The 27,429-nt window shown below is 42.7% G+C and overlaps 1 protein-coding gene across 1 annotated transcript in view; it reads right to left on the bottom strand.

Annotated features, from left to right (window-relative positions):
* MAPKBP1 (mitogen-activated protein kinase binding protein 1) overlaps nucleotides 1–27,429 on the bottom strand; it is a 408,115-nt gene that overhangs the window by 26,820 nt on the left and 353,866 nt on the right. The window contains exons 23-24 of the mRNA XM_029597450.1: nucleotides 13,843–14,012; nucleotides 764–909 (exon numbers count right to left, since the gene is read on the bottom strand). Coding sequence (XP_029453310.1) covers nucleotides 764–909; nucleotides 13,843–14,012 — 316 coding nt within the window. The remainder of the gene's footprint in view (nucleotides 1–763; nucleotides 910–13,842; nucleotides 14,013–27,429) is intronic.

The raw sequence follows: 27,429 nt of genomic DNA, 5'->3' as shown, positions 1-27,429 counted from the left end.
TGGTACACTAAGTAAACTTTGGGCCTCAGAAAGCAGGAATCTAGACAATCCAATTTTAAATATTCCCAAATGCAATTAATAGCTACAAATAGTACCAGCACCCCAGGATCTGTCAAAAGTAGAGATTCAATCACTTGTATTACAGTATCAGAAAGATTGCTTTGATTACTGGTACTGCACCATCTTAATACTCACCTGCATAAGTTTAGAAAGCCATTTTCACTTTTTAAGCAGAGACAATAAGCTTTTTGCAGAGCCCTTTCTTTTGTTGTTTATTTAGATAATTATATGGTGACCTAAACTAGGGTGCGATAACCATAGAAATTACAATGGTACACAAATACTGGGGAATGGGTTAGAATAAGTATGATGAGCTGGAGGGAAACATGGAATTGATAAGGGTCATGGGGCCTTATCTATCCTGGTGAAAACAAGATTCTTTGAAGGCTGCTGTACCTTCTATGGAACTAGAGTGTGAATAATCTGAAGATTTCAGGGTGCATGAATTTTTTTAGATCACTTTAGGTTACATCTGAAGAAGGGCCCTATGTTATTTTGCAGTGATGTAGACGTGTCCAATGAGACCTGAACAGACCATAAACACATATCACCTAGGCTACCTAACAGTTTTCAGATAGAAATGACTCACCATCTCTAATCTAAGCCAAACTTAAACCAGCAACCTGGAGGTGAAAGGATCAGTATGCGGTGCAAAGCTCCTAACTCAACCAGGAACATAAAACATGCATTTGAGATCTCTCACCTTCATTTGGATGTTCTGGGCTGGAAAGTCGACTGCTGCTGTAATCCACAGAGCAGGCACTGTCAGGGCTGTGTTTGTCTGAGCATCCATTACCACGGTAATCTCTACCCAATGGTCCATTAGGAAGAGCCTTTACTTTGTAATCACTAAAAGAGAGAAATATATAACTGCATATACAATCACTTTTGTAAACAGATTGTACCCCCTTGTCTTAAGCTACCAATTCAATGTGTCATTTTACTTTACAATCTTTGGGCGATTTCAGTATTGAAAACACATGGAGTACACCAATCAAATATTATGGGAAAATGTATAAAAAAAAGCTGCACAAAACCTACAGTGCTAAGTTGGGTGTTATCCGCATGTACAAGTTAAGGCCATAGCTGATGGTGGGGGCTAAGACCAGTTTTGGAAGTGCACAGGGGAAACTTGTGATTCATAATTTAGAGAAAGCAGGGAACTTTGTTTCCTCTGCAGACAATTTAGATGAATTAGCCACACAAGTTGTGAATACCTAGGCAAGGGTTGCCTTCCAGCAAAAAAAAGAAGACATGACAACAAAGTCACCAAGGGACGAAAAACATGCTTTTGTGGGTAAAACTCATTTCTGCTTGTCATTTTAGATGAAAGATAAGCCAAAATAATATAATAGGCCCTAGAAGGATGGAGTTGGGTTCTATCCCTTGAAGAGACCCTGAACAACAGACTGACAAACCAGCTTTCACATTGGGATATAAATGGCACAACCTTGCATATCTTCTCAATAGAAGTCAACCACAGATGATGGATCATCAATTTTACTATGGAACCAACATTATGGACCGGATATTCAGCCACTATCCAGAATAAACTTATCTGGCTAACTTGCCTGGGCTATTTAGAGGCACAGCCATGCTGATGAACATCACCGATAAACTTATCCTGCTAATTTTAACTTATCTGACAAAATTTAAACCTGCTAACTTAGCTGGATAATCCTTAATATTGCTAGTTATCTGGCTAAGTGAGTCATCAGATAAATATCTCCTCGCCATTACGCCCCTGTTCTGCCCACCACTTAGCTGTCAGACTGCCATTTAGCTGGAGAAGTACTGATGCTTCCTAGACATATAGAAGGTTGTTCCATCCTTGTCACTGATAAGTTGTTGTACAATGACCTTTCATAGAGTCTTCTGTTTCTTTCATCTTTTCTCCAAAGAGATTATCTCCTGTACATGGGACATCATCACATCTTGCTTGAGATGGGTATTTGTCAGGTACTTGTGACTTGGATTGGCCACTGTTGGAGAGAGGATACTGGGCTTGATGGACCCTTGGTCTGACCCAGAATGGCATGTTCTTATGTTCTTAGGAGCACTGAAGCTGAAAGCCAAGCTAATTTTTTTGTTCCATTGACTGTGGCTCATGTCCTGGGAGATTATGCCTCATAGGTTGATCTGATGAGGTGCTTACCACATTCTTCAGCTTTATGGGGAGTTTGCATGAAATGTTGCTTAAACTCTGATGAAAATTATTGAGTCATATCTTGTAGTTTTTATAAGCAAGAATACACATACTACACCATATATAACTGATGTGCATATATTCTGGAATATTTGATTGGAAAATCTTTTTTTTCTATATTAAACAATAAGGCAGGATCCTTGCCTAGGGAAGTATTAGAATGGGTTTTAAATCTTTCTGCAGTTTTTTAAGGTGATTCAACCACCACAGATTGGTGGGGCAGTTGTACTTTGATGATCTGCACAAGATTGAACTTTATATTTGATATCCAATTTTCCTGGCCCTGGTAATGTTGACAAAGGTGTCTGCAACATCCTTGTCTGAAGCTCTTGTTGTAATCTACAGTTACTGTAGAAAGTCTGCACCCCCTTCCAAAATGTTCTTCCTTTGTTCCTTCATAGTATGGAAGTAAAATGCGGTGTTCAATCAAGTGTACCAACAACTACCAAGGTGAAAAATATATTCCAGAATTCCTTAGAAAATGATATACAAATAGAAACATGGCATAGCTTGGTTGGATAAGTGTTTACTCCCCTTGCACTGCTGTAGCAATCACAAATACTTAAAGCTTTAGTGTAACCAATTGCTTTTAAAAGCACACACCAAGTGAATTGGGCCCACTCGTGTTAAAATGTACTGGTTCACATGATGACAGAAAAATTCAGCATTTCCTATTGATTCTCTCTGCTTGGTACAACACTTCAAAGTAAAGATCCAGTCATAAGCACCAAAGCTGTCCAAGAACTTCAGGACAAAGTTGTGGAAAGACAGATCTGTGGATTGGTATAAAGAATTACAAAGTCATTGAATAGCCCTCAAAGCATGGATAAGGCGATAAAGAAATGGAACATGTAAGGTACCATTAAGTCCCTGCCTATTTCAGGCCATCTCTCAAAACTGGATGACCAAATGAGAAGACTATCAGCGGGGCAACCAAAAGGCCATTGGCAACTTTGAAAAAGTATGGGCTTCCTATCCAAGACTGGTCAAAGTGTGCATGCAACAATAATATCCCAAGCAACTCCACAAATCTGGCCTGTATGGTAGGGTGGCAAGAAGGAACAAAGCCTGCCTTAAATCCTATTTAAAGTAAGCAAAGGAACACTCAGGATACTGTAGCCATGTGGCAAAAAAACGTTTTGTGGTCTGACAAAATTAAAATAGAAGTTTTTGGCCTGAAAGCAAAGTGTTATGATTGGCACAAACCCAACACACATCATCATTCAGAGAATACCATGGTGGTGGTATCATGGTATGGAGGTATTTCTTATCAGTAGGGACTGGGGCATTTGTCAGCAAAGAAAGGACAATGAATAGAGAAAGCTAGAGAAAAGTCTGATGAAAACCTGTTTCTTTCTGCAAGAAAACAAACAGATGAAAATTCACTTTTCAGTATGTCAATGAACCGAAGCATACAGCTAAAGCTACACTGGCGTGGCTAAGTAGTAAAAAGGTAAATGTCCTGGAGTGGTCCAGTTAGAGCCCTGACCTCAAGGTCCATCAACATGCCCCAAGGAACTTGATAGAACTTGAACAGCTTTGTAAAGAAGAATGATCAAATACTGACAAATTCTAAGTGTGCAAAGTTTTTGGAGACCTAGTCCAACAGACTTACAGCTGTAATTGCTAGTGAAAGTGCTTCCATTAAGTATTGATGTGGGGAGGTGTGCAGATTTATCCAATTATTGGATTTCAGTTTTGTTTTTTAGACATGTATATTTTGATCCCAAATAAAACATTCTTTGCCCTGAAAGGCGTGATGAATGGTGATGAATGGGAAAAAGCATTTAACTGCATGCACTGACAACAAAAAGTGAAAAATGTTCAAGGGGATGTAGATAGTCTATTTCTACTGTATCTTCTCTAGGTTCTACCACTTGGAACAAGGTAGAAGGAATCCTTGGCTAACGTTTGGATAAAAGCTGGATATACAGTGTCCTTAGGCGGAGATATACTCATAGGAGATTGGAGAGGGATCCAATGGAAGACCAGCAGAGTCTTCATTACTAGAATGGAATAATGGAGTAATGTAAGATTCAGATTCCTCCTGTGAATCAGAGGGTACTGTAGGTGGTTCCTCCAGTGTTATCCTCTCCTTATGTAAGTAGAGTCATAGGACTTAGGTTGTGCTACGTTTTGTCTAGCCAGATAAGGAGGGATGGTAGACTGACTTTTCATCTTCGGTGTTATTGCTGCTAAAGTGGGAGACATCTACTCCAGCGATGGAGAAGACAGCATATCAGTAATTTTTTTTTTTTTAATACAAATTCTAACTATATCGGTCTCACTATGAAATAGTAGTCTGCTGAAATACAGTGGAAGAACTATGATTCAGGAACCAAAATAGGATCAGGGAGCTTTGGTCTTGCTCTGATTTTCCAGTGCCAAAATCAGATTCTCTGCACCAAGATGGCATCTGCACGGAAGATGGCACTGTAATTTTACTTACAGATGGTGCCGATACATTTTCTGCATCAAAGAGGGATTCTGCAGAAGGAGAACATCTCTCTACTAAGGAAGCACCTGTCAATGTAGAACACACACATTTTGGTGCCTACATTCAGTACTTACTGTCACCATCTCTGGAGGGAATACGGTACCTGCGCCAAGACTTCTCAGAAAATGGCACTGATCATGAGAGGATTGTATTTTTTCTTTTTTATAAGTTTTTCTTCATTGAATTTCCAATTATACAACTTAAAGAAAAAGTAACAAAGTATGCAGTACATAGGTAAATTACCACAATAATACAACCTCACAAAAATACCTTGACTACATACTTAGACCCAATAATGTGGGGGGAAAAAACTGAAAGGGAGAGAAAGCACATTCTAAAACCAGTGGCTCTCAACCTTTTTCCCATCGTGACACACCTGACAGGCCACGCTCAAATGTGTGACACACTGCTCATTACAATTCACAGCGGAAATAAAAAGGTATGGTAATTATTTTTGTTTAAAATGACACAAGGAAAAGATACGTATTCTGTCTGAACAGAAATTGCATAAATAGTAAACATCCCACACCAAAACAGCACCAATTTCCAGCACTTAAACAGTAACCACCTTACCTAAGAAAAGGCAACACTGAAAATATTACACCAGGCCTTAAGACACCAATACATCTCCTATTAGGAAAACGGACCAAGTCAGGCTGCTATAGAGTCCTACACGCCAGCAGAAAACCTCACCTGAATCACATGTGCTGACCCTCACCTAACATAGAATAAAGAGACCAAAACGCATAACTAGAAGCATGCAGAAAAAAACTGAATTGGAAACTGCAACAAGCCAGAGTCTCTGTATGCAGTGTAATAAAGGAAAAAAGAAACATCATCCATCCTTATAAAACAAATCAAGAAATATAAAATCAGTAGCAGTAAAACCATGCTAACAAAAAGAACAGATTATTTCAAAACAGCTGATTGGAATATCCAATAATTAAAAACTCATATAAAAAATTTCTAGAAACCAATAAAATATTTCAAAATAGCAGACACAAAGACCCAGTAATGAAAAATAAGGATACAAAAATATTTTTTGCTCTGCTTACCTGGGAGCATTTGATATCCAGGTGCCTGAGATTGATTTGAATTAGCAGGAGGAGGGGTGGTTTGCTTGGAACTTTCTCCTCTCTCTCAGTCACATACCAGCGTTATCTCTCACACTGGCTCTCAATTACACACATGCTCTCAGTCACTCACATATACACATGCTTTTTCTCTCACTTATATAGGCTCTTTATTACACATTTACACACATGCTATCTTTTCACGCTTGCACACATGCAGGCTTTCAATCACACACATACATGCTGTCTTTTTCTCTCACACAGACTCTCTGTCACATGCTTACAAACATGCTCTCTCTCTTTCTCTCATTTACACACAGGCTCTCAATCACATACTCAGATGCTCCCTCACCTAAACCAGCTTTCAATCACACACAGACACACATGCTCTCTCTTTCTCTCCCTTTCACACAGGCTCTCAATCACATACTCTCTTCTCTTACTTAAACACACAGGCTCTTAATCGTACATACACATGATCTCTCACACACACAAAGGATCTCAATCATACACACATACTCTTTCACACAAACAGGTTTTCAATCACAAACTTACACAAACAGATTCCCAATCGTAAACTTGCATTCATGCTCTCTCTCTCACAGGCAGGCTCTCAATCAGTCACATACATGATATCTCACTCACACACAGGATCTCAAACACACATGCTTGCTTGCTCATTCACTCTCTCTCCCTCCCCAGAACTAGCGGCAGCAGCAGCCTCCTCCCAACCCTAACCTCCTTCATTTTCAGCCCTGGTGGAGGAGTCGTCCCATCGGCTGTGGGGGTTGATGTTCTTCATTTTTCTCTGAACTGCGCTGCTCATTCCTCAGGCTGCGCCTCTCTTCTGTTCTTCGGGCCGACGCTGACCACACTAGCATGGTCTCTTCTTCCCGCGCATGCACCCGCTGCTCACCACTTCCTCTTCCGGGCCGCGGGGGGAAGGGGGGGGGGGGCGGGAAGAAGACACTGTGCCGGTGCCGCTGACTCCTGCTGTTCTGCCGCATTCTGCCCGGGCTGACAGCATTTTAAGCCCGGGCGGAAGAGGCCCGGGGAGCAGCTGGGTCAGCGGGGGACCAGGAAGTGTGGCGACACACCTGCATGTTCTTGGCGACACACTGGTGTGTCGCGACACACCGGTTGAAAACCACTGGTCTAAACTAAAGTCCTAATCTCTTTATGTTGCTAAAGGAGGATTCTCACTTGAAGTAGTCTTATCAAGTATAAATGTCTCAAGATGCAAAGGGTCAGAAAAGATAAATTTCTTTGCATGAAAAATAATGAAACATTTGCAAGGAGATTTCAAGAAGAAAGTCCCACCAATAGACAGAATTCTACTTTTTAGGGATAGAAAATGCCTCCTACGAGCCTGGGTGGATCTGGAGACATCAGGAAATAAGAAAACATTCTGACTGCAGAATAAAACTTCTTTATTCCTGAAAAATTTCTCAAATACTATTTCTTTGTCCTGCTCCAAACAAAAAAATACAAAAAAGTGTAGCCCTCTTGTTTATTACATCGACCGATTCTTCTAAGAAAGTAGTAATCCCTGGACTACGAATTACTTCCTGTAGTTCTTTCTGAAGCTCATCACTATTACTAATCTGCTTAGAAAAATAATACATTTTTGAAATACCAGGAATGTTATTATATGCTAATATTTCTTTAAGAAATTTCTTAAACATTTCAATACCAAATAGCAAACGTGTATAAGGAGAATTTACCAATCGCAGATTTTTTGCTCTCATTAAATTTTCAATATTTTCAGTCTCACTATGTAGTACCAAGCTATCTTTAATATGCATATGTTCAGCATTCCGCAATAACTGAATCTTAGACAGCAATGTACATACAGATGTTTCTAACTCAGAAATTTTCTTACTCTGCTCTTCATTAGAAGATCTATTAGCGTTCACTAGGGAAGAAAGATGTGCATTAACTTGAGAAACATTAGTGTCCAATTTAGCTAACATTCTCCACAAGTCAGTAAGCATTACATTGGAAGGTTCTTCAGATTGTTGAGGCTGTCCAATTCCAGGTGGAAAAACATCGTCACTGACTAAGATACTGATTAGATGGAATAAACCCCGGCTTAGGAGAACTAATAATAGACTCACTTTCCAGTCCATATGGAATCAAAGGATCTCTTACCACAGACACTTTGCAGGATAATAATCCAACAAGTTGTGAAGAAGTAGGACCATTGCCTGGACTCAATGAGGCAGTAGAGATGCCTCCCACGCAGTCACTAACTGGCAAATCAATCACCCTTTTCAGATGAACGTCCATAGGGCCTCGGATAGGTTGAGGAGGTTGAAAAGAGGGCAAAGAAATAACGATTTTTGCTTTCCTTTTCTTCCCCATTCAGATCACACAAACCAAGGAACAGAATATCCGGGCAAACCAGGCAAAGTCAGACAAAATTGTGCGGTGGCAGTGCACCACTGTGCCCGGAAATTTAAAGCCAGGAGACATGCCCAGATGACACACCGGTCAGGCGAGTTCCCCGGAGTAGGTAGAAAGATGGAAATTTGTCCAGGAACTATCTGGGAATCAGGGAGTGCCCGATAACTCCTCTCACTTCCAATAGCTCCCCAGGGATTGTATTTTTTTAGAATTTATGCAATGGCCTCTGTGCCAAGGAATGCTTTACCTTAACTAATGTGGTAGAATCTTGAGGAAAGCTCAGAAACTCTTTCAAGGCATAGTTTCTTAACCTTCTGGCTTTCAGAGAAAGCCAGCTCAAGCAATGCAATTAGGCACATCATGAAAAGGCCAGAGACAACAGAGACATCGGTCATGTTGATCGGACAGTCATCCTTAAAAAGCAATAGGGACATCTTTTGAAAGCCAGCTTTTTGTCTACCATTTTCAGTAGACTGAAGCTAAATTAATCAGAGGTTTAAAGAAGATAATTTAACACCCTTTTTTTCAATTTTTAAGACTCATGAATGAAAAAAATGAAAGAAAATAAACACGTAAAATAAAATTCTCTGTCAAGGGAAAAAAAATCCACAAGCTGCTTGAAGAGTATGAAAAAAATGCTCTTTTGACTAGTGAAAGAAAAAAAGACCTAGGAGATTCAGGAGGTGGTTTCTGTACAGAACGTTGTGCATACTCAGAAAAACCTTCTCAGCTTGAGCTCTCACGGAGCTTTTCTGTCTTAGCACCATCAGATGATATCACCCAATTATATATTTGTTCTTGTTTTGCTTTTCCATCGAGAAATTTTGATTTATTCAACAAAAAAAGAAAAAGGATTCAGCAATAATTATATCTGCTTGAAAAAGTATGTGAACCTTTCATTCAGTAACTGAAGCAGCTATAGCTTCAACTACATTTTTCCAGTAAATGTTCATCAGTATCTTACATGGCTCTTGCAGAATTTTGGCCTATTCTTCCATACATAAAACTCTTTCAACTCTGTGACATGAGAGCTTTCTTGCATAAACAGCTCATTTCACATATTGCCACAACATTTCAATAGGATTTAGGTCAGGACTTTGACTTGGCCAATCCAAAGCACAAAATCACTTCTTTTGCCATTCTCTTAGATTTACTTGAATGTTTGTCTTGCTACATAATCCACTTTCAGCTCACAGATGGAGGCCTGACATTCACCTCTAGAATTTTCTAATATAAAGCAGAATTCATAGCTCCATCAATGATGGCAAGACATTCAGGTCCTGATGTAGCAAAGCAGCACCAATACATAGCTTCACCACCATGCTTGACAGTTGGGATGAAGATCTTACTTTGGAAGGCAGTATTTGGGTTTTGCCAAATAAAACATGACTGAAAAGCTAAATTGATGACTCATATGTCCGTAGAACATTATTCCAGAAGTCTTGTAGGTCATCCAAATGCTCTCTGGCAGGCAGCAATACTCTTTTTTAAAAGCAATGGTTTCTTCCTAGTTATCCTCTAATAAACACCATTCCCATTCAATTTTTTCCTTATGGTTGACATATGAACATTCACATTGGCCACAGAGAAAGTCTTGCAGATCGTTATATGATAGTCTGAGATTCTTTGTGACTTTGTCAATGATATTCCAGTTTGCTTTTGGGGTGATCTTGGCAGGATAACCACTCCTGGGTAAAATCACTGTTGTCTTCAACTTCTTTCATTTGTAGACTATCTGTAGATGGATGGAGTCCCAGATGTTTAGATATGGTCTTGTAAACCTGATCAGATAGATGAGCATTAACTATTCTTTTTTGCAAGTCCTCTGGAATTTCTTTTGATTGTGGCATGAGCTCCCATTAACTTTTATGGTGAATACCAAACTCAAAACCTTTTGGATAGAGTGCCCAAACTCAGACCTTTTCTTGATGGTGCCAACATTCGTACGGTAACCCAAGCTATGATACTCTCATCTCTTGATTATTGCAATGCATTGTTCCTTAGTCTACCCTAATCTCATTTAAAAGTATTACAACTCATCCAAAATTCCACTGCACATTTTTTCTTGGATGCCTCCACTAGTGATCATACAACTCCAGTCTTAGCCAGTCTTCACTAGCTTCCAACAGAATGGAGAGTGTGGTTTAAAATTCTCGCCCTCATTGTTTAAGGCTTCTCAATCTCGTGCCTCCTAGATTCCAAGGATTAGTTAAAAAAAATATCTACCTTCTCGGAACCTATGTTCTTCAGCAAAATTGTTATTAGAAGTACCATCTCTTAAGATAGCCCACATCTGATTCCAGAGACTGGATATTCAGCATAGCAGGTCCCAGATTCTGGAATGCCCTTCTAGAGGTGATTAGACTAGAAAAGGACTATGTTCATTTTAGAAAGCTCTTGAAATCCCCACTTCTTTGGCCTCATTTTCCCTATTTAGATTTATGAGTTCCCTCCCCAGATGGTTTTATTCTTTTGTTGTTTTTCTTTTGTGAGCTTCATGTGAGGTTTTTTCTCTGATTGTAAATTATTATCTGCTGAGATTGGTGGATCAGTGGGCATAAATGATGTAAATAAATAAATAAAACTCAGTTGTGCAGATTTACTCTGCAGAGTGGTTTGTTACTCATTTAGAAATTGCCTATCCTTTAGCCCCAACAATTTCAGCAATCATCAACAAATCGCTCGAGGAAGGCGACCCAAGATGACCTAAACAACTACCGCCCAATCTCCAACTTACCCTTCTTTGCAAAAATGATTGAGAAGGCGGCATTGAAACAACTCAACGACCATCTAGACGATAATAAAATTCTTTCTCCTTCCCAATTCAGCTTCAGAAAAAACCACAGCACTGAAACCCTCCTCCTTAAACTCTCCAATACCATCCTAAGAGGTTTTGACAACAAAAAAGGATACCTTCTGATTCTCTTAGACCTCTCTGCTGCCTTCGATACAGTGGATCATAAAATTCTCATCTCATGTCTAGAATCCATTGGGCTGGCTGGCAAAACTCTCAGTTGGTTCTCATCCTTCCTCAGTAACAGACACTTCAAAGTTTTTCACAACAATAGCTCTTCTTCTCCTGTCCCCCTCGATACAGGTGTGCCTCAAGGATCAGCACTTTCACCAATTCTATTCAACATCTACCTGACCCCTCTTTGCCATCTCTTATCTAGTCTTGACATAACGTATTACATGTATGCAGACGATATTCAATTACTCATTCCTATTTCTTCCTCGATAGAAGATGCTATGTCTAAAGCAGCCTCACACTTGGATACTATCAGAAACTTGCTAATTCATCTTAAATTATGTCTAAATACAAGCAAAACCGAATGTATCCTAATTGCCAAAAAATATCCTGGACATTTAACAATTCCACCCTTCTACTTTGACAAGACCCTCGTCCTTCTCAAAGAGAGCGTTAAAGACCTGGGTGTTTGGTTAGACACTGACCTAATCTACAAAAAACACATCTCCACAAAAATAAAGGAAGGCTTTCACAAACTTCAAATAATAAAACATCTAAAACCCCTACTCCACCCCCATGATTTCAAAACTGTCCTTCAAGCCCTCATTTTTTCAGGTTTGGATTACTGCAACTCCCTATTGATCGGCCTTCCAAAATCTTCCTTGAGACCCTTGCAGCTCCTTCAGAATGCTGCAGCCAGAGTTATAACAGGTACAAGAAAAGCTGATCACATTACACCTGTTCTCAACCAATTACAGTGGCTCCCTATTGAAAAAAGAGCAGAATTCAAAGTCCTCACCATACTCCACAAAGCAATATACAATGCCGACTATTCCGCCTTTGATGACATCATTCACATCCATTGCTCCCAACGTACTACACGAACTGCCAGCAAAATTAATCTAGTGATTCCCTCTCTTCCACAGGCTAAATTATCCTCCACCAGAAACAGAGCCTTTTCCATCATCGGTCCTAAGCTCTGGAACTCGCTTCCTCATTGCCTCACCAATCAAGATAACTTAAAATCCTTCAAAAAAGACTTAAAACCCTGGCTTCTCAGCCAATCTTTTAAAGATAGCACTCAATGACGCTAAAATTCTTTTATATATTCTGCCATTTTTCAATCTCCCTGTTACAATGATACAGATGCCCTTCAATGCTTCATGAGATATATGTACATCTATTCAGGGTTCTATCCTGTGTTATCTTGTTATACATTCTCCTGTTGTATTTACTATCGTTAATTTTAAATTGTAATCTTCATACATCGTTCTATGTAACATGTTGTTTCTGTATGTAAACCGGAGTGAAGGCAACTCTGCTATACCTCGGTATATAAAAAATGCTAAATAAATAAATTTAAACACCTGATTCTAATTAGCCAATTAACTGTACTACAAAAACAAGAGGTCACTTACTATTTCTCTCACACTGATTTTTTTTCCAATTCAAATTTATTAAAGAAAGCCAATAAATTAACAAGTATATCAAACATCACCATAATATACGAACACTTGCAGGTCAAAAAGGCTCTTAAAACATTTTACATCATAAAAGTCCGCCACATCCAACCCACCCTCCCTCCTCCCAAATACAAAACAAATCATGATATAAGGAATAAAGCTTTAAAAAAGTCAAGAGTTACCACAGCTGTGCAACCACTCAACAAAAATAGAGCCAGATCCTTTCAAATCTATCCAAGGTATTGTGTCTATATTCAGCAGTTCCCCCATATGATGAGCTTTCTCCAAACAAGGAGATACCACCTCCAGTATTGGGACAGAAACCCTCTTCCAAAAGAAGGCCAGCTCACAGTGAGCAGTTAGGAAAATCTGTCGAATCTGTTTGGGTCTTAAGAACCTGAGGGATGGGCAAATTCAAAAGAGTATACTTAGGATTCTGTGGGCAGGTAACACCAGTTATATCTGTGGTCAATCCACAAATCATAACCCAATACCTACAGATGATCAGGCAAATCCCAAATATGGAAAAAGGCACCAACCACCTGCCCCACTCCCCACCAAACGCCACGTCAGCACTTATCCTCCACATGAGGACAGATTTTTTGAAAGCAATCAGGAGAAGATACCAGCATAGCAAAACTTTATAATCATTTTTAACTAACAAAGAAGAAACAGAACATTTACCCACTTTAATGAAGCAATGATGCCACTGTGATTTGAACAAGGACTCACCCAAATCCCCTTCCCAGGCTCAAATATGATTAGGCTTCTCCACTAGCTTCTCATTAAGCACAACATAAATCTTAGAAAATAGCCCGGCCCCTTTAGTACTATCCGCCTTATCAGAAAAGACCTCAAAAAGGTTTTGCCTTTCAAGAGATCTGGCCTAACATTCGACTGCCCCACAAAATGTCTCACACACTGATTCTGAATGTCTTACTGGTCCTAAAACTTGTGTATTGCTATATCTCAAGAAACATGAAAAAAGTGCAAAAAGCGGCATATAAAAATCTAAAAAAATAAATAAATACATTTTAATAATAATTTACATCCTTTTTATTGCTTTTGTAAAGCGAACAGCAAGAAAGGTTTGGCACTGAAGAGGAAACAATTAATCTGCTTATATACCTTCATGGAAGTTCTCGTTAGAGCATGCTGCAAAACTTTACCTGCTAGTGTCTGCAACAATATCTTCTGTGTGCTCGGGGAAGATGATACAGTCCTCATTCTCTGGGGTCTCCAGTTCCTGATTGAATATTCTCTCCTCACAGGACACCAGTCGAATAACCTGGGGTCGCATATATGGCCGGGAGTCCGTAGGAGCCAAGCAGTCTTTAGTCTGCAGCAATGAGAGAAGAAAAAGGGTTAATGACAAAAATCAACAAGATCGAAAGGGCAGGGTCTGCAGGCAGTAAAGTTTTTTGCAATGTAAATGATTTCAATATTTGACTGAACAGTAGAAATAAAACAACTGATTAGGAACTTAGGTGTGATTTTGATGGGTACCTTATGGAAGAGCATAAAAAGCATGGTGGTTGATGTAGAGAGGGATGGGCGTTGTTCGATGTTTGTAACTAATAAAATGTCAGTTAAGTAAATGCTGGAATTTCTCTTTTGATTATAAACTGTGAAAAACTAACAAGCTATGCATTCAAATCACTAGCTGTGGGGTATCAGCCTTCAGAGTAAGAACATAAGAAGTTGCCATACTGGATCAGTCCGAGGGTTCATCAAGCCCAGCATTCTGTTTCCAACAATGGCCAATCCAGAATACAAGTACCTGGCAAATACCCAAACAGTAAATAAATCCTGTTCTACCAATGCCAGAAATAAGCAGTGGCTATTCCCTAAGTCAATTTGATTAATAGTAGTTTATGGACTTCTCTTCCAGGAACATATCCAAATCTTTTTTAAACCCAGCTATACTAACTGCATTAACCATATCCTCTGGCAATGAATTCCAGAGCTTAACTGTGTGTTGAGTGAAAACGAATTTTCTCCAATTTGTTTTAAATGTACTATTTGAAAGAGTAAATAACCAACTCACATTTATTCGTTCTAGTCCTCTCATGATTTTATAGCCCTCTATCATATCTATCTCAACCGTCTCTTCTCCAAGCTGAATAGTCTTAACCCTCTTTAGCCTTTTCTCACTGGAGAGCTTTTCCATCCTCTTTATCATTTTAGTTGCCCTTCTCTGAACCTTTTCCTGTGCAACTATATCTTTTTTGAGATGCGGCACCAGAATTGCACACAGTACTCAAGGGGGTTGGGAATGGCAGGCCAGTTAGTCTGACCTCTGTGGTTAGCAAATTAATAGAATCACTGTTAAAACTGAGGATAGTGCAGTTTCTGGAATCTGATGGATTGTATGATCCAAGGAAGCATGATTTTACTAAACCCAAATCATGTCAGATGAATCGAATCAATTTCTTTGATTGGGTGACCAGAGAGAGATTAAAGAGAATGCTAGAATGTACTTGGATTTCAGTAAGGCCTTTGACACTGTTCCACACAGGAGACTTACAAATTGAGAGGCTACAATGACTGAATGGGTTAGAAACTAGCTGAGTGGGAGGTGACAAAAGCTAGTTGTAAATGGAGTTCACTCTGAGAAGGGGGAAGGCTACTAGTGATATGCCTCAGGGATCAATCCTGGGACTTTTTACCACATTTTCATGAGTAATATAGTGGAAGGACTGTCAAGAAAGGTTTGCCTTTTTTGCTGATAATACTAAAATCTTCAACAGGGTAGACAGCCAGGAAGGTGTAGAAAACACGAGGAGGGATCTAGTAAAGCTTGAGGGATTGAGACTCACAGCTAAGACTTAAAAAATGCAGAGAGAGAAATTACTACTTACCTGATAATTTCCTTTTCATTAATCCAGACAGATGGATTCAGGACCAGTGGGTTATGCACCTCTACCAGCAGATGGAGACGGAGCAAACTGACGTCACAATATATATACTCCTGCAGTGACATCAGCCTGCCAGTATTCTCTTCAAAAGCCAACTGTGAACAGTTAACCATTTCAGGACTCAACCAAGAGGAAACACTGAACTCAGGCAAAGAATGTATGAAGACTAATCTAGGGACTGGTCGAACACCTACCAGTAACCCCTGGAAAACATAGCCACGCAGGAGGACCATAACACAATCATTCGGCAGCCAACAGTGGGAAGCTGAATCCATCTGTCTGGATTAAGGAAAAATAAATGATCAGTTAAGTAGTAATTTCTCATTTCCTAGTACCCAGATGGATTCAGGGAGTGGCTTGGGTACGTCCGAATAGGGTGGGAGGCTGCCCATGGTCCAATCAAAACCACACGTGCAAATGCTGTATCCTCCCAGGCCTGCACATCCAGATGATAATACCTGGAAAAGGTGTGTAAGGAGGACCACTTCACAACTTGGCAAATGTCAACGGGATACAACAATTTAACCTCTGCCCATGACACTGCCTGAGCCCTAGTGGAATGAGCCCTAACCTGAGTAGGCAACAACTTTTCAGAAGCCACATATGTGACTGTGACTACCTCCTTAATCCATCGAGCTATTGTAGCACACAAAGCTGGCTCACCCTGTTTACCTCCACCATGAAGGAGAAACAGGCAATCTATCTTTTGGAAAGGTTTAGAAAACTCCAGATACCTCACGACATATCTTTTGACATCCAAGGGGCACAAAAGGTGATATTTCTCCGCATCTCTTTCCATATCCAGAGACGGCAGGGAAATGGACTGAATCTGAGACCACTTTAGGCAAAAAAAAAAAAGGAACAGTACGCAGCTGAAAGGCTCCTGGCAAGACGAGGCCTGCAGCTCAGAAATACAACGCGCAGAACATGTCGCTACCAGAAAAACAGTTTTCAAGGTCAGCAACTGCAATTAAAGGCTACACAATAGTTGAAACATAGGGCCTGCCAAGAAATTCAACCCCAGATTAAGACTCTACAAGGGTTCCGGTAACTGCAAGGGAGGACGAAGATGTTCCACTTCCTTTAAGAAATGGGCCACATCTGTATGAGGTGATAAGGATTCACCATTCACCCGGCCCCTGAAGCTGGGAAGAGCTGCTTCTTAAGAAATGTGCCACATCTGGATGAGCTGATAAGGCCCCTGACGCAGGCAAGAGCTGCTTCCTGTACCTTCAAGGAATTAAGGGCTAATCCTTTATTCAACCCATCCTGCAAAAATTCCAAAATGAGCAGGATCTTAACTGAACGAGGAAGCACTCCCCGATCTTCATATTAAGCCTCAAACACTCGCCAAACCCACACTTAGGCCAAGGAAGTGGAGAACTTTCATGCCCATAGCAAGGTGGCAATCACTGCAGTAGAATATCCATGCTTCAGCAAGCAAGCTCTCTCAAGGGCCACTGTAAGATAAAACAGAGTCGGATCTTCCTGAAGGACAGGTCTCTGCTGCAACAGATTTCTTTTTTTTATATTTAAATCTTTTATTGGCAATGTCATACAACCTAGACACAAACCGCTAGTACAAAACAGTAAAACAGGTACACAAACATTGTGAAGTAACCAGCTAACATTAAACGCGAGTATATATGAGATCCCCAATTCCCCCCCTCCCCCCATAGAGGTGTACAACCAGATACAAATTATAGAGGACAATGCACAGGAAATCACAATGAGAGGCATGTATAGGACAGTTGAAAAGCCGAACTCAACACTACAGGCCAGAAGGAGGCCACCAGGTCTCCCCTGATCCCAGAGGACGCCAAGAGCCGCGAGGGCATTATTTCAGACGCCACTCTCCTGCGGATTACAATAGACCAGTCAGAGTAAGCAATGGTCAACCAAGAAAGACCTGTTGCCAGCGTTCATATAGTCCCCATGTCTTATGAAAGGAATGTATTGACTTATTCTTGTAAGCTGTGATGCGCCCCAAACTATGCAAATTTTGAACAGAAGCTTGTATCATCTGCAGCGTTGGGACTCGTGGATCCTTCCATAATTGAGCTATTGAACATCTCGCTGCTGTAACCACATATTTAATAAAGTAATCATGATATTTATAGCCATCCTTCCTGTCTTCATTGAGCAATGCTTGCGATGGGGTCAACTGAAACTGGATTCTCAGTATTGTAGCAATCCACTCAGACACCAGGGTCCACAGTTTCTGCATCTCAGAACACGTCCACCAAAGGTGAAAAAAAGTCCCCTTTTCTCCACAGCGCTTCCAGCAAAGACCGTCAGAGTCCGGTGTAATGTGTTGTAGGTGGATAGGGGTAATATACCACCTAAAGAACAGTTTGTAACCATTCTCGATATGCAGAGCTGATATTAAGCCTTTCCGCAACCCCTGGAACACCCTCAACCAGTCCTCCGCCACCCAATCACATTGCAGATCCAATTGCCAGGCTTTGATATGGGGTGCCAATAGGTTAAATCTACCACTCAGTAAACTGTAGAGGTTAGAAATATGTTTATCAACTCGATCTGCCTGGCGGCACATATTTTCAAATGTAGGTATGCCCTTTGTCAGTTCGCCTTCCACCTGATGCCTTTGAAAATAATGTCTAACTTGCAGATATTTGAACTGATCCCCCCTAGGCAATTGGAACCGATCCCTGAGTAAAGTAAATGGGATCAGCCCCCCTGGCTCCCAGATATGGGCAAATTGAGTTATACCCTGCTTAATCCAATGGGAAAAGACCCGAGGGTGCCCCGCCGGCCGAAAAGCTGTATGGTGAAATAAGTGTGTACTATGAAAAACAGTTTGCGTTCCCACCAATGCCCTCCTCCACTGATTCCAGGTAGTTAGGGTTGCCTCTACTGAGCCCGGCAACTGCACCACAGGGAGCCAAGAAGACCTCATCTGCCACAACAGGGCCCCCATGGGCAGAGACCCAAGTATCGCCTGTTCTAGTTGCGCCCACGGCTTACAACGCTGAACACAATGCCAGTCAACCGCCGCTTTAAGCTGAGCAGCTCCTAGGTACTTAGCGAGATTAGGCATACCCATACCTCCCTGCCGTCGCGGGAGGTACAGAGTCTCCCTAGCTATCCTGGGTTTCTTCCCCTTCCAGAGATATTTATTCAACCGCTTTTGCCACTTAGCTAGAAGTTTGGCAGGGATTACTAGTGGCAAAGTTTGAAACAAATACAGTAAGCGAGGTAAAATGTTCATTTTTAGGACCGCCAGTCTCCCCAGCCAGGAGATATGATAGCGGTCCCATTCCTCCAACTCCTTATATATTTTAGCCAGTAATGGCGGGTAATTTAATTGAAATAAATTGGAGCCCAGTCCCAGATTGACTCCCAAATATTTTATCTGATTCCTAGCCCATTGATATGGAAAGTGGTGTGTGATCTGTGTTACCATCTCTGGGGCTAGGGTGACATTGAAAAGTTCAGACTTTTCCCAATTGATGGTGAAACCGGAAACCGCACTAAAAGCCTGGAGTTCCCTCGTAATAGTCTGTAAGGATAGCAAGGGGTCCGTAATGGTAAACAGTAAATCGTCCGCAAAGAGGGACAGTTTGGAGGAGAACTCACCGGCCCGAACCCCCGCTATGCTATTATTATGCCGAATTCGATAGGTAAAGGGTTCCAAAGAAAGGGCAAATAGTATGGGGGATAAGGGACAACCTTGCCGGGTTCCCCGTTGAACAGCGAATGAGGAAGAGTAACCTCCATTAATTTTTAAGCAGGCTGTCGGCCCCTCATATAATTTGCGGATCCACCTTAAAAATTTGTCCCCTAAATTATACTTTTGCAGGGTTTGGAATAAAAAAGGCCAGTGCACATAATCAAAGGCCTTTTCGGCATCAATGGCCAACAAAGGCCATGGGTATATTCTGAGTTCTAGCCCACCACATAGCATCAATAGCCTTACGAACATTATCAGATGCCATCCGTCCTGGAATAAAACCAGCCTGTTCTGAGTGAACCAAAGCAGGCAGGAAGGTGTTGAGCCGTTGAGCGAGGATTTTCGCTAAGAGTTTCAAATCCAGGTTTATTAAGGAGATGGGACGATAAGAACCACAGACCGTAGGGTCACGCCCAGGCTTACCTATCAAAGTCACCCCAGCTAAATTAGCCTCCCTAGACAAGGAGCTCTGGGTTTGGAGCGAGTTACATAATTTTACTAGGGGGGCTACCAATATATTAGCAAATTTTTTGTAGAAAACTGCAGTGAACCCGTCCAAGCCCGGGGACTTGCCCGCTTTCAGTGATTGGATCGCCCACAGTACTTCCGCTGCCGTAATGTCGCGGGTTAAGAACTTTTGGTCCTCTAGGGATACCTGTGGAAGCGGAGTAGACTGTAAGTATTCCGCTATAGCTTCCGGGCTAATGTTAGAATTGGAGGCGTACAATTCGGAGTAGAAACGTGTAAATCGCTGCCTAATAGCTGTAGTAGAGGTAAGGATATCCCCTCTTTCATCCTTTACCTTTACTATGTTGCACTGGACTTGCCTAGCCTTCAGCTTACGGGCCAGGTTTCTCCCCACCTTATTCCCCCCTTCATAGAAGAGCTGTTTTACTCGGGCCATTTGATAGGCTATCTGCGCCGCCTCTATGGACACCAGATGCATACGCAATTGGTCCATCTGAAGCAAGATGCGAGCCTCCCCAGTTTTGGCGTGTATAAGCCCCAGCCTCTGCAGCTGTTGTATAGTCTCCAGCTTATCCTTCTGCTTTTGTCTCTTAAGGGAGGCTCCTTTAGCTATAAGTTTACCCCTTATCACGGCCTTGAGACAGTCCCATAGCGTGGTCGGGGCAATATCTGGGCTATCATTAATTAGCAAATATTCCTGAAGATCAGAAGAGCGCAGGCCAAAACCAGAAGGCACTTGTGCTGCACCCACTGAGCTTCTGTCCCATGCTGACATAAGAACATAAGAAATTGCCATGCTGGGTCAGACCAAGGGTCCATCAAGCCCAGCATCCTGTTTCCAACAGAGGCCAAACCAGGCCACAAGAATCTGGCAACCAAGGTCAGGCATCCTTCCTGACACGTCCTTGACCAAGCCATCAGGCTGGGAAGAACCAGGCTTAGGAAAATCAAAGGAAGATAATTCTCCCTGAGCCTCTACGCAGAACTGGCACAAGTTAGAGGGCACTCCAGGCTGAGATGCCCGAATATGACAGGCAGCATAGAGGGAAATGCGCTTAGGTTTCTTTGTCACAGGCGCCATTAATCCATCAATATGTTTAATAGGCATGTGAAGGTGTGCGTCCAGCCAAATTCACACTGCAAAATGTTTGCACACAAAATTTATGCGCAGAAAATTTAGGAGTTCCAAGGCTATGCGCTGCAAAATTAAGCCTAATGTCACTGCTTCAGACTTGGGTGCACCACCACTATGTTCCAGAATGCGTGCACAGGCAGCGCGCGCCCAAAGGAAACTGGGCACAGAACTCTGACGCAGAACTGGACGCACTTGCACACACTTAAGGATCCTACGGAGGGCAGCCAAACGCGCAGAAAAAAAAGCACGTGAAAATGTCACTGTGGCCTACCACGCAGCGCACAGAAGAAAGCCTAACAGTGGGGCCTTGCCCACCTGGACTGCTCAACGCACCAGGCTGCCCAGGTCCCTTAACCCCCACGGCAGCGGGAATGAACGCTGCAACGGCCCACCGAGCATGGAGACCGGAGGAAGTCCTACAATAACCCCTCTACTCTGTCTCTGATTTTTTTTTTTTTTAAACTTACCTGAGCTCAGCCTTTCCGGGCTGAGAACAGAGACTGTCTCCGGCTGCGGGGGGAGAGGGCATATACTATCATCACCACGTTCGGCTTCCTACACCCCCTGTCTTTCAGCTGCTTAATCAACTAAATCCACGCCGGCTGAAGAACCAGCTACTGGACCAAGGCACTTGTCTGAGGGATCACAGAAATCACCTCAGAAATTCTCAACTGGGGGAGGAAACATTAGTTATCACTGCAGGAGCACAGAACAACTCAAAGCTCTTACTAATTCTCCTCTAAATTTTGAAACAATCCCTAGTAGGGAAATGCATGTCCACCATCTGCTGGAGATGGAGAATACTGGCAGTTTGCTCTGTCTCCATCTGCAGGTAGAGGTGCAGAACCCACTGGTCCTGAATCTATCTGTCTGAGTGCTAGGAAATAATATATTTAGGCTGCAAAAACCCAAGGGAGAGTACAGTATTGGAGGTGAAATTCTTCTAAGCACAAAATAAGAGCAGGATCTGTGAGTGTTTGCACCTGATGATCTTAAGGTGGCTAAACCAATGGATAAAGCGATGGCAAAAGTCAGTAAGATGCTTGGCTGTATAGGGAGAGGAAGGGTCAGTAGAAAAAGGCAGGCGATATTGCACTTGTATAGGTCTCTAATGAAACCTCATTTGGAATAAAGTGTACAGTTCTGGAGACCACACCTTCAAAAGGATATAAACTGGTTGGAGTCAGTTTAGAGGGTGGGAACTAAAATGATCAATAGTCTTTGTTGTAAAGCATACGAGGATACGCTTAAAGATTTAAACATGTATACTCTGGAGGAAAGGTGAGATAGAGACATTAACATATTTTAAAGGTTTTGCGGCAGAAGGGGACTGGAAGGCTCATCTACATACCTTACCCAACAACCCCCAGGGAGAGGACTCCAAAGGTCACCATAAACTATCCAGGTTTCAGGGTCCACACTCCTTGCAGCAGAAGAGTAATGGAATGCGGGCGCTGAAATTCTTACTATAAACTTACTACTGATTTGATACAGAAGGAATTCAATTCAAAACAAGAGTCAATAAGGTGGGTAAGTAGTTAAAAGTACATTAGTTGTAGGGTTTCGAGGGTCACTGACACACACACACACACACACACAAAAGATAAATCAATAGGATAAAAGTACTTTAGATTAGCTTTAAATTTTTAATGCAACAACAAATCAACAAAATTAAAATGCAGATAATAGTCCAGCAGCAAGAGGGAGGCTATTTAGTTTTCTGCACTGAGTGCCACAAGTATGATTATCTTCTGTTTGGCAAGAGATGGTGAAATTATGACTTATCCAATAATTTCCTTTCCTTTTATTTAGCTACACACCAGTCAATAACCAATGGATTTAATCCCTCATCCAGCAGATGAAGGCAGAGGGTTTTTTTTGTTTGTTTTTTTTTTAAGACATCACATATACATGTGTCATTATTAGAACCAATATAGCCAGTATACTGTCAAAGCTAATCCATCAAAAAAAACTTAACCAATATCAATTTTAGTATATTTTATGCTATTTTAACTATAATTTAAAAGAGTACAATTCCATGTTCTTTTTTTTTTTCTTTTAAAGCAATAAAAACCATAGTCTTCCCTCTCAAATAATGGAAAGCCCTCTTACATAGACAATAAATTCCCATGTTTCCTTTGGAGAAGAAAAATTCTCTTTATAATCTTTTTTTTTTTAATAGAAATTTTGACTATAGCCAGCATACTGTATTAAAGTTCCCAGATGAGCTCCTTCACTAGTGTAGTAGAAATAAAAGAAAAGGAAAACAAAATTATCAAGTAAGTAATTTTTCCTTTTCCTAGCGTGTAGCCAGATGGACTCGGGACCAATGGGATGTATAAAAGCTATTCCCCTACTTGGTGGGAGGCTGCCCATGGCCCACTTAGTGCTGTCCTTGTGAAGGCTGTATCCTCCCTAGCCTGGACATCCAGGCGGTAGAACCTGGAGAAGGTGTGTAGGGAGGACCATGTTGCCGCCCGACAGATCTCAGCTGGCGAAAGCAGCCTGGTTTCAGCCTGGGAGACTGCCTGGGCTCTTGTAGAATGCGCTTTGACCTGTAGAGGTAGTGGTTTCCTGCCTCTTTGTAGGCAGCATTAATGACTTCTTTGATCCAGTGGGCTATGGTTGCAGTGATGCCGCTTCCCCTTGTTTCTTCCCGCTGTGAAGAATGAACACTTGATCAGTTTTGCACAAGGATTTCGATCTCTTGAGGTATCAGACTAGGATTCTGCCGACATTCAGGTGGCGAAGGAGGCATGAGTCTTCCGAATCTCTGTGTTCATCTGGTGATAAGGATATGGTCTGGTTCATATGGAACTGGGAAACCACTTCCGGAAGGAAGGATGGTACCGTACGCAGCTTTATGGTGCCTGGGGTAAACCTGAGAAATGGTTCTCGACAGGATAATGCTTGAAGTTCGGAGATGCGCCAAGCTGAACATATTTCTATCAAGAATGCAGTAGTCTTTAAGGTCAAGAGGCGTAGAGACAGGCCGCTTGTTGGTCTGAAGGACTCCCCTGCTAGGAAGTCTAGTATTAGGTTGAGGTTCCATAGAGGCACCGGCCACTTTAGAGGTGACTTAACTCTTTTCAGGAAGCGAGACACATCAGGATGAGTTGACAGTCTGATGCTGTCCGCTTTAGGCCAGTGCAGCAACTTGAACCTTGAGGGAGTTGAGAGACAACCCCTTCTGCATGCTGTCCTGTAGGAATTCTAGGATCGTGGGAATCTTGGCTGTCCTCGGAAGGAGGGCGTGGTCTTCACACCAGGTTTCAAATACTCTCCAGATCCGTATGTAAGACAGAGATGTGGAGAACTTGCATGCTCGGAGTAGGGTGTCAATCACGGCTTTTGAGTAGCTGTGCTTCTTTAGATTAGTCCTCTCAAGGGCCATACCATTAGAGAGAATCGAGCCGGGTCTTCGTGGGAGATCGGTTCCTGCATGGCGGTAGACGCAGAGGATTCCCCGCCAATAGTCTTCGCATGTCCGCGTACCATGGTCTTCTTGGCCAATCCGAGGAAACTAGGACTAGTCCCCTGTGGTGCTCTATCTTGTGAATGACCCTGCCCAATAGCGGCCAGGGTGGGAAGGCATACAGGAGGTCGTCCTCTGGCCAGCTCTGGACGAGAGCGTCGATTCCTTGAGACTGTGGTTCTCGTCTCCGGCTGAAGAATCTGGGGACCTGGGCATTGTGACGAGTTGCTAGGAGGTCCATGGCTGGGGGATCCCATCGATTCACTATCTGGAAGGCTGTGTCCGCCAGCGACCATTCCCCCGGGTCTAGGCTCTCTCTGCTGAGGTAATCCGCTGAGATGCTGTCTTTTCTCGCGATGTGGGAGGCCAAGATCCCTTGCAGTTTTGTTTCTGCCCACTCCATGAGAAGGTCTATTTCCAGAGAGACCTGCTGGCTCCTGGTTCCTCCCTGGCAGTTGATGTAGGCCACGGTTGTGGCGTTGTCCAACATGACTGACAGACTCGCCTCGGAGTCTGTGGCTGAATCGCAGACAGGCTAGTCTGACTGCTCAAGCTTTCAGGCGGTTTATGTTCCATTCCGCCTCTTGTTTGTTCCACTGTCCCTGGGCTGTTAGTTCCTGACAGTGGGCTCCTCACCCTCGCAGACTCACTTCCGTGGTGAGCAAGATCCACTTCGGTGCGGATAGGTTTACGCCTCTGCTTAGGTGTTCTTCTTGTAGCCACGATTGAAGCTAATGCCGAACCTCTGTCGGTAGCTGGAGGCGAATTGAGTAGTTCTTGGACACTGGATTCCATCGTGACAATAGGGAGCGTTGTAGTGGTCGCATATGGGCCCTTGCCCATGGAACAACTTCCAGAGTTGAGGTCATGAGGCCGAGGACTTGAAGGTAGTCCCATACCTTGGGGCGAACCGAGTTCAACAGGTTTTGCAATTGACCCATGAGTTTCCTTCTCCTTGGAGGGGGAAGGGAGACCTTGTCCAGCTTGGTATCGAACCGGACTCCCAGGTATTCAAGTGACTGGAAGGGCTGTAGGAAGCTCTTGGCTGTGTTCACAACCCACCCGAGCTCTTGTAGTAAGTTCTTGACTCTGGTGGTTGCGTGGTGACTCTCCTCCAGAGACTTTGCTCTGATCAGCCAATCGTCCAAGTAAGGATGTACCAGAACTCCTCCTTTCCTCAGTGCAGCTGCTACTACCACCATAATTTTGGTGAAGGTTCTGGGAGCAGTGGCTAGTCCGAAGGGTAGCGTTCGAAATTGGTATTGATTGCCCAGTATCGCGAAGCGCAGGAAGCGCTGGTGGTCCTGATGGACCGGGATGTGAAGGTAGGCTTTGGATAGGTCCAGGGAGGTTAAGAATTCTCCTGTTGCACTGCCATTATGACATAGTACCATGGGGACCTGATTCAACTCTGCTTCTAAAATCAAATATCTGCCATTTGGATCCTTGATCTCCTTTGAAACCTGAAACGAGAGATTTTTCCGAATTAAAATGGCCACCCCTGCAGATTTGGAATTAGCTGATGCAAAGTGAACTGCTCCCACCCAACCTTGGCGTAATTTAGTGTGCTCTCCATCGGTCAAACGGGTTTATTGAAGAAAGGCAAGACCTGTTGACTTTCGCTTCAAGGCTTGTAAGATTTTAGACCTTTTAATGGGTGAATGGATACCACATACATTCCACGATAATAAGACAGGTCCATGATTAACCATTTTCATAAACAAATAGGATTAATAGAGCACAACATTCCAAGTTTAGGGGAAGAGATGGCTGTCCCAGCAAGGACCATCTCTTCAGCAATCGAACATCTTCTACTCGTGAACATTGAACAGTACATAACCATTTCCACAATCCCCAAAAAATAAGAATCGAAGCCCTAGAGATCTGTAGCTCCCCCAAACCCACCCTCTCTCCCTTACACATCCACCGCTCCCAGCCCAACACCCTCCACCCGTTCCCAAACCCCAACCTCACTCCTAGGAATACAATTAACACCCCCCCAATGGAGATCACTCAGGACGCTAAAGACTCTCACACCCCTCATCCAACCCCACCCCTATGCATTAGTTTTCTTTTTTATTTTTTTTAGTTGAAGGGGTACAAAGAATCCCTAAATATGAACCCCTAACAGAGATCAAAAAGGAGAAGCAAAACCAGAGTAACGAAGACATAAGAAACATAATGCATGCGGTAAACTGATAAAGACGCTGCACTGCCAACTTGCAGTGGGAGCACCCAGCCAAAGCCTGTGTGCATGTCCCAGCTGAACATGAGGCTTGCAAACTGTAGAAAGAAAAAAAAAATTTATATCCCCTGAACAAAGTGATTAAGCATAGCTGATAGAAGCTGTCCGATTATGCAATGTAGGACGTAATCCAGGCCCAAGAAAATCAGAGATGCTCTGGAGGAAAACAGGCCATTAATTCAGAAGCAAGCGAGGAAAGTCATCTCTTAGAAGAAAAAAACAGCAAGGCCTGGCTAACCGGAATCATCAGGACTGCTCTCCCGCAGCTGTTGCTGGCCCGGCAAGAGAAGTAATGTAATCCCAGAGTTCTTTCACCGCTGTGAACCAACGCGGACCGCCGGGGGTGGATACCCTTACCTTGGCCGGGTACACGAGAACCGCACGCTGACCCAGGTTGTGAAGTTGGGCACAGTAGGGAGAGAGAGCTCTACGTTGTGCGGAGAGTGTCCCGAGAAATCCTGAAAAACCAAGATCTTCTTACCTTCATACAAAAGAGCCCTCCCTCCACGGACCGCCTGCAGGACTGCCTCTTTATGCGTGAAATTCAGGATTTTAGCGATAGTGACCCTGGGCTTGTCCTGTTGCGCCCGTTCCACTCGCAGTGGGCCACGTGTCGCAGGGAGTTGGAGCTCCCGATTCAGCCAGGCCTCCAGTGTAATGGAAAGATCGCGCTCACCAAGCTCCTCCGGTAGCCCTACAAACCGGAGATTTGATCGGCGAGACCTATTTTCCAGGTCTTCGAGCTGGTTATATGCTGGGCTATCATGGATTGAAGGTGAGTGACGTCAGAGCGCATGATCTGGAGGCCATCTTCTGCTTCT

The sequence above is a fragment of the Rhinatrema bivittatum genome, chromosome 4 (assembly GCF_901001135.1).
Source record: "Rhinatrema bivittatum chromosome 4, aRhiBiv1.1, whole genome shotgun sequence".
Taxonomy (NCBI): Eukaryota; Metazoa; Chordata; class Amphibia; order Gymnophiona; family Rhinatrematidae; genus Rhinatrema; species Rhinatrema bivittatum.
The sequence above is the reverse complement of the archived record's forward strand: the minus strand, read 5'-3'. Positions and strand labels throughout refer to the sequence as shown.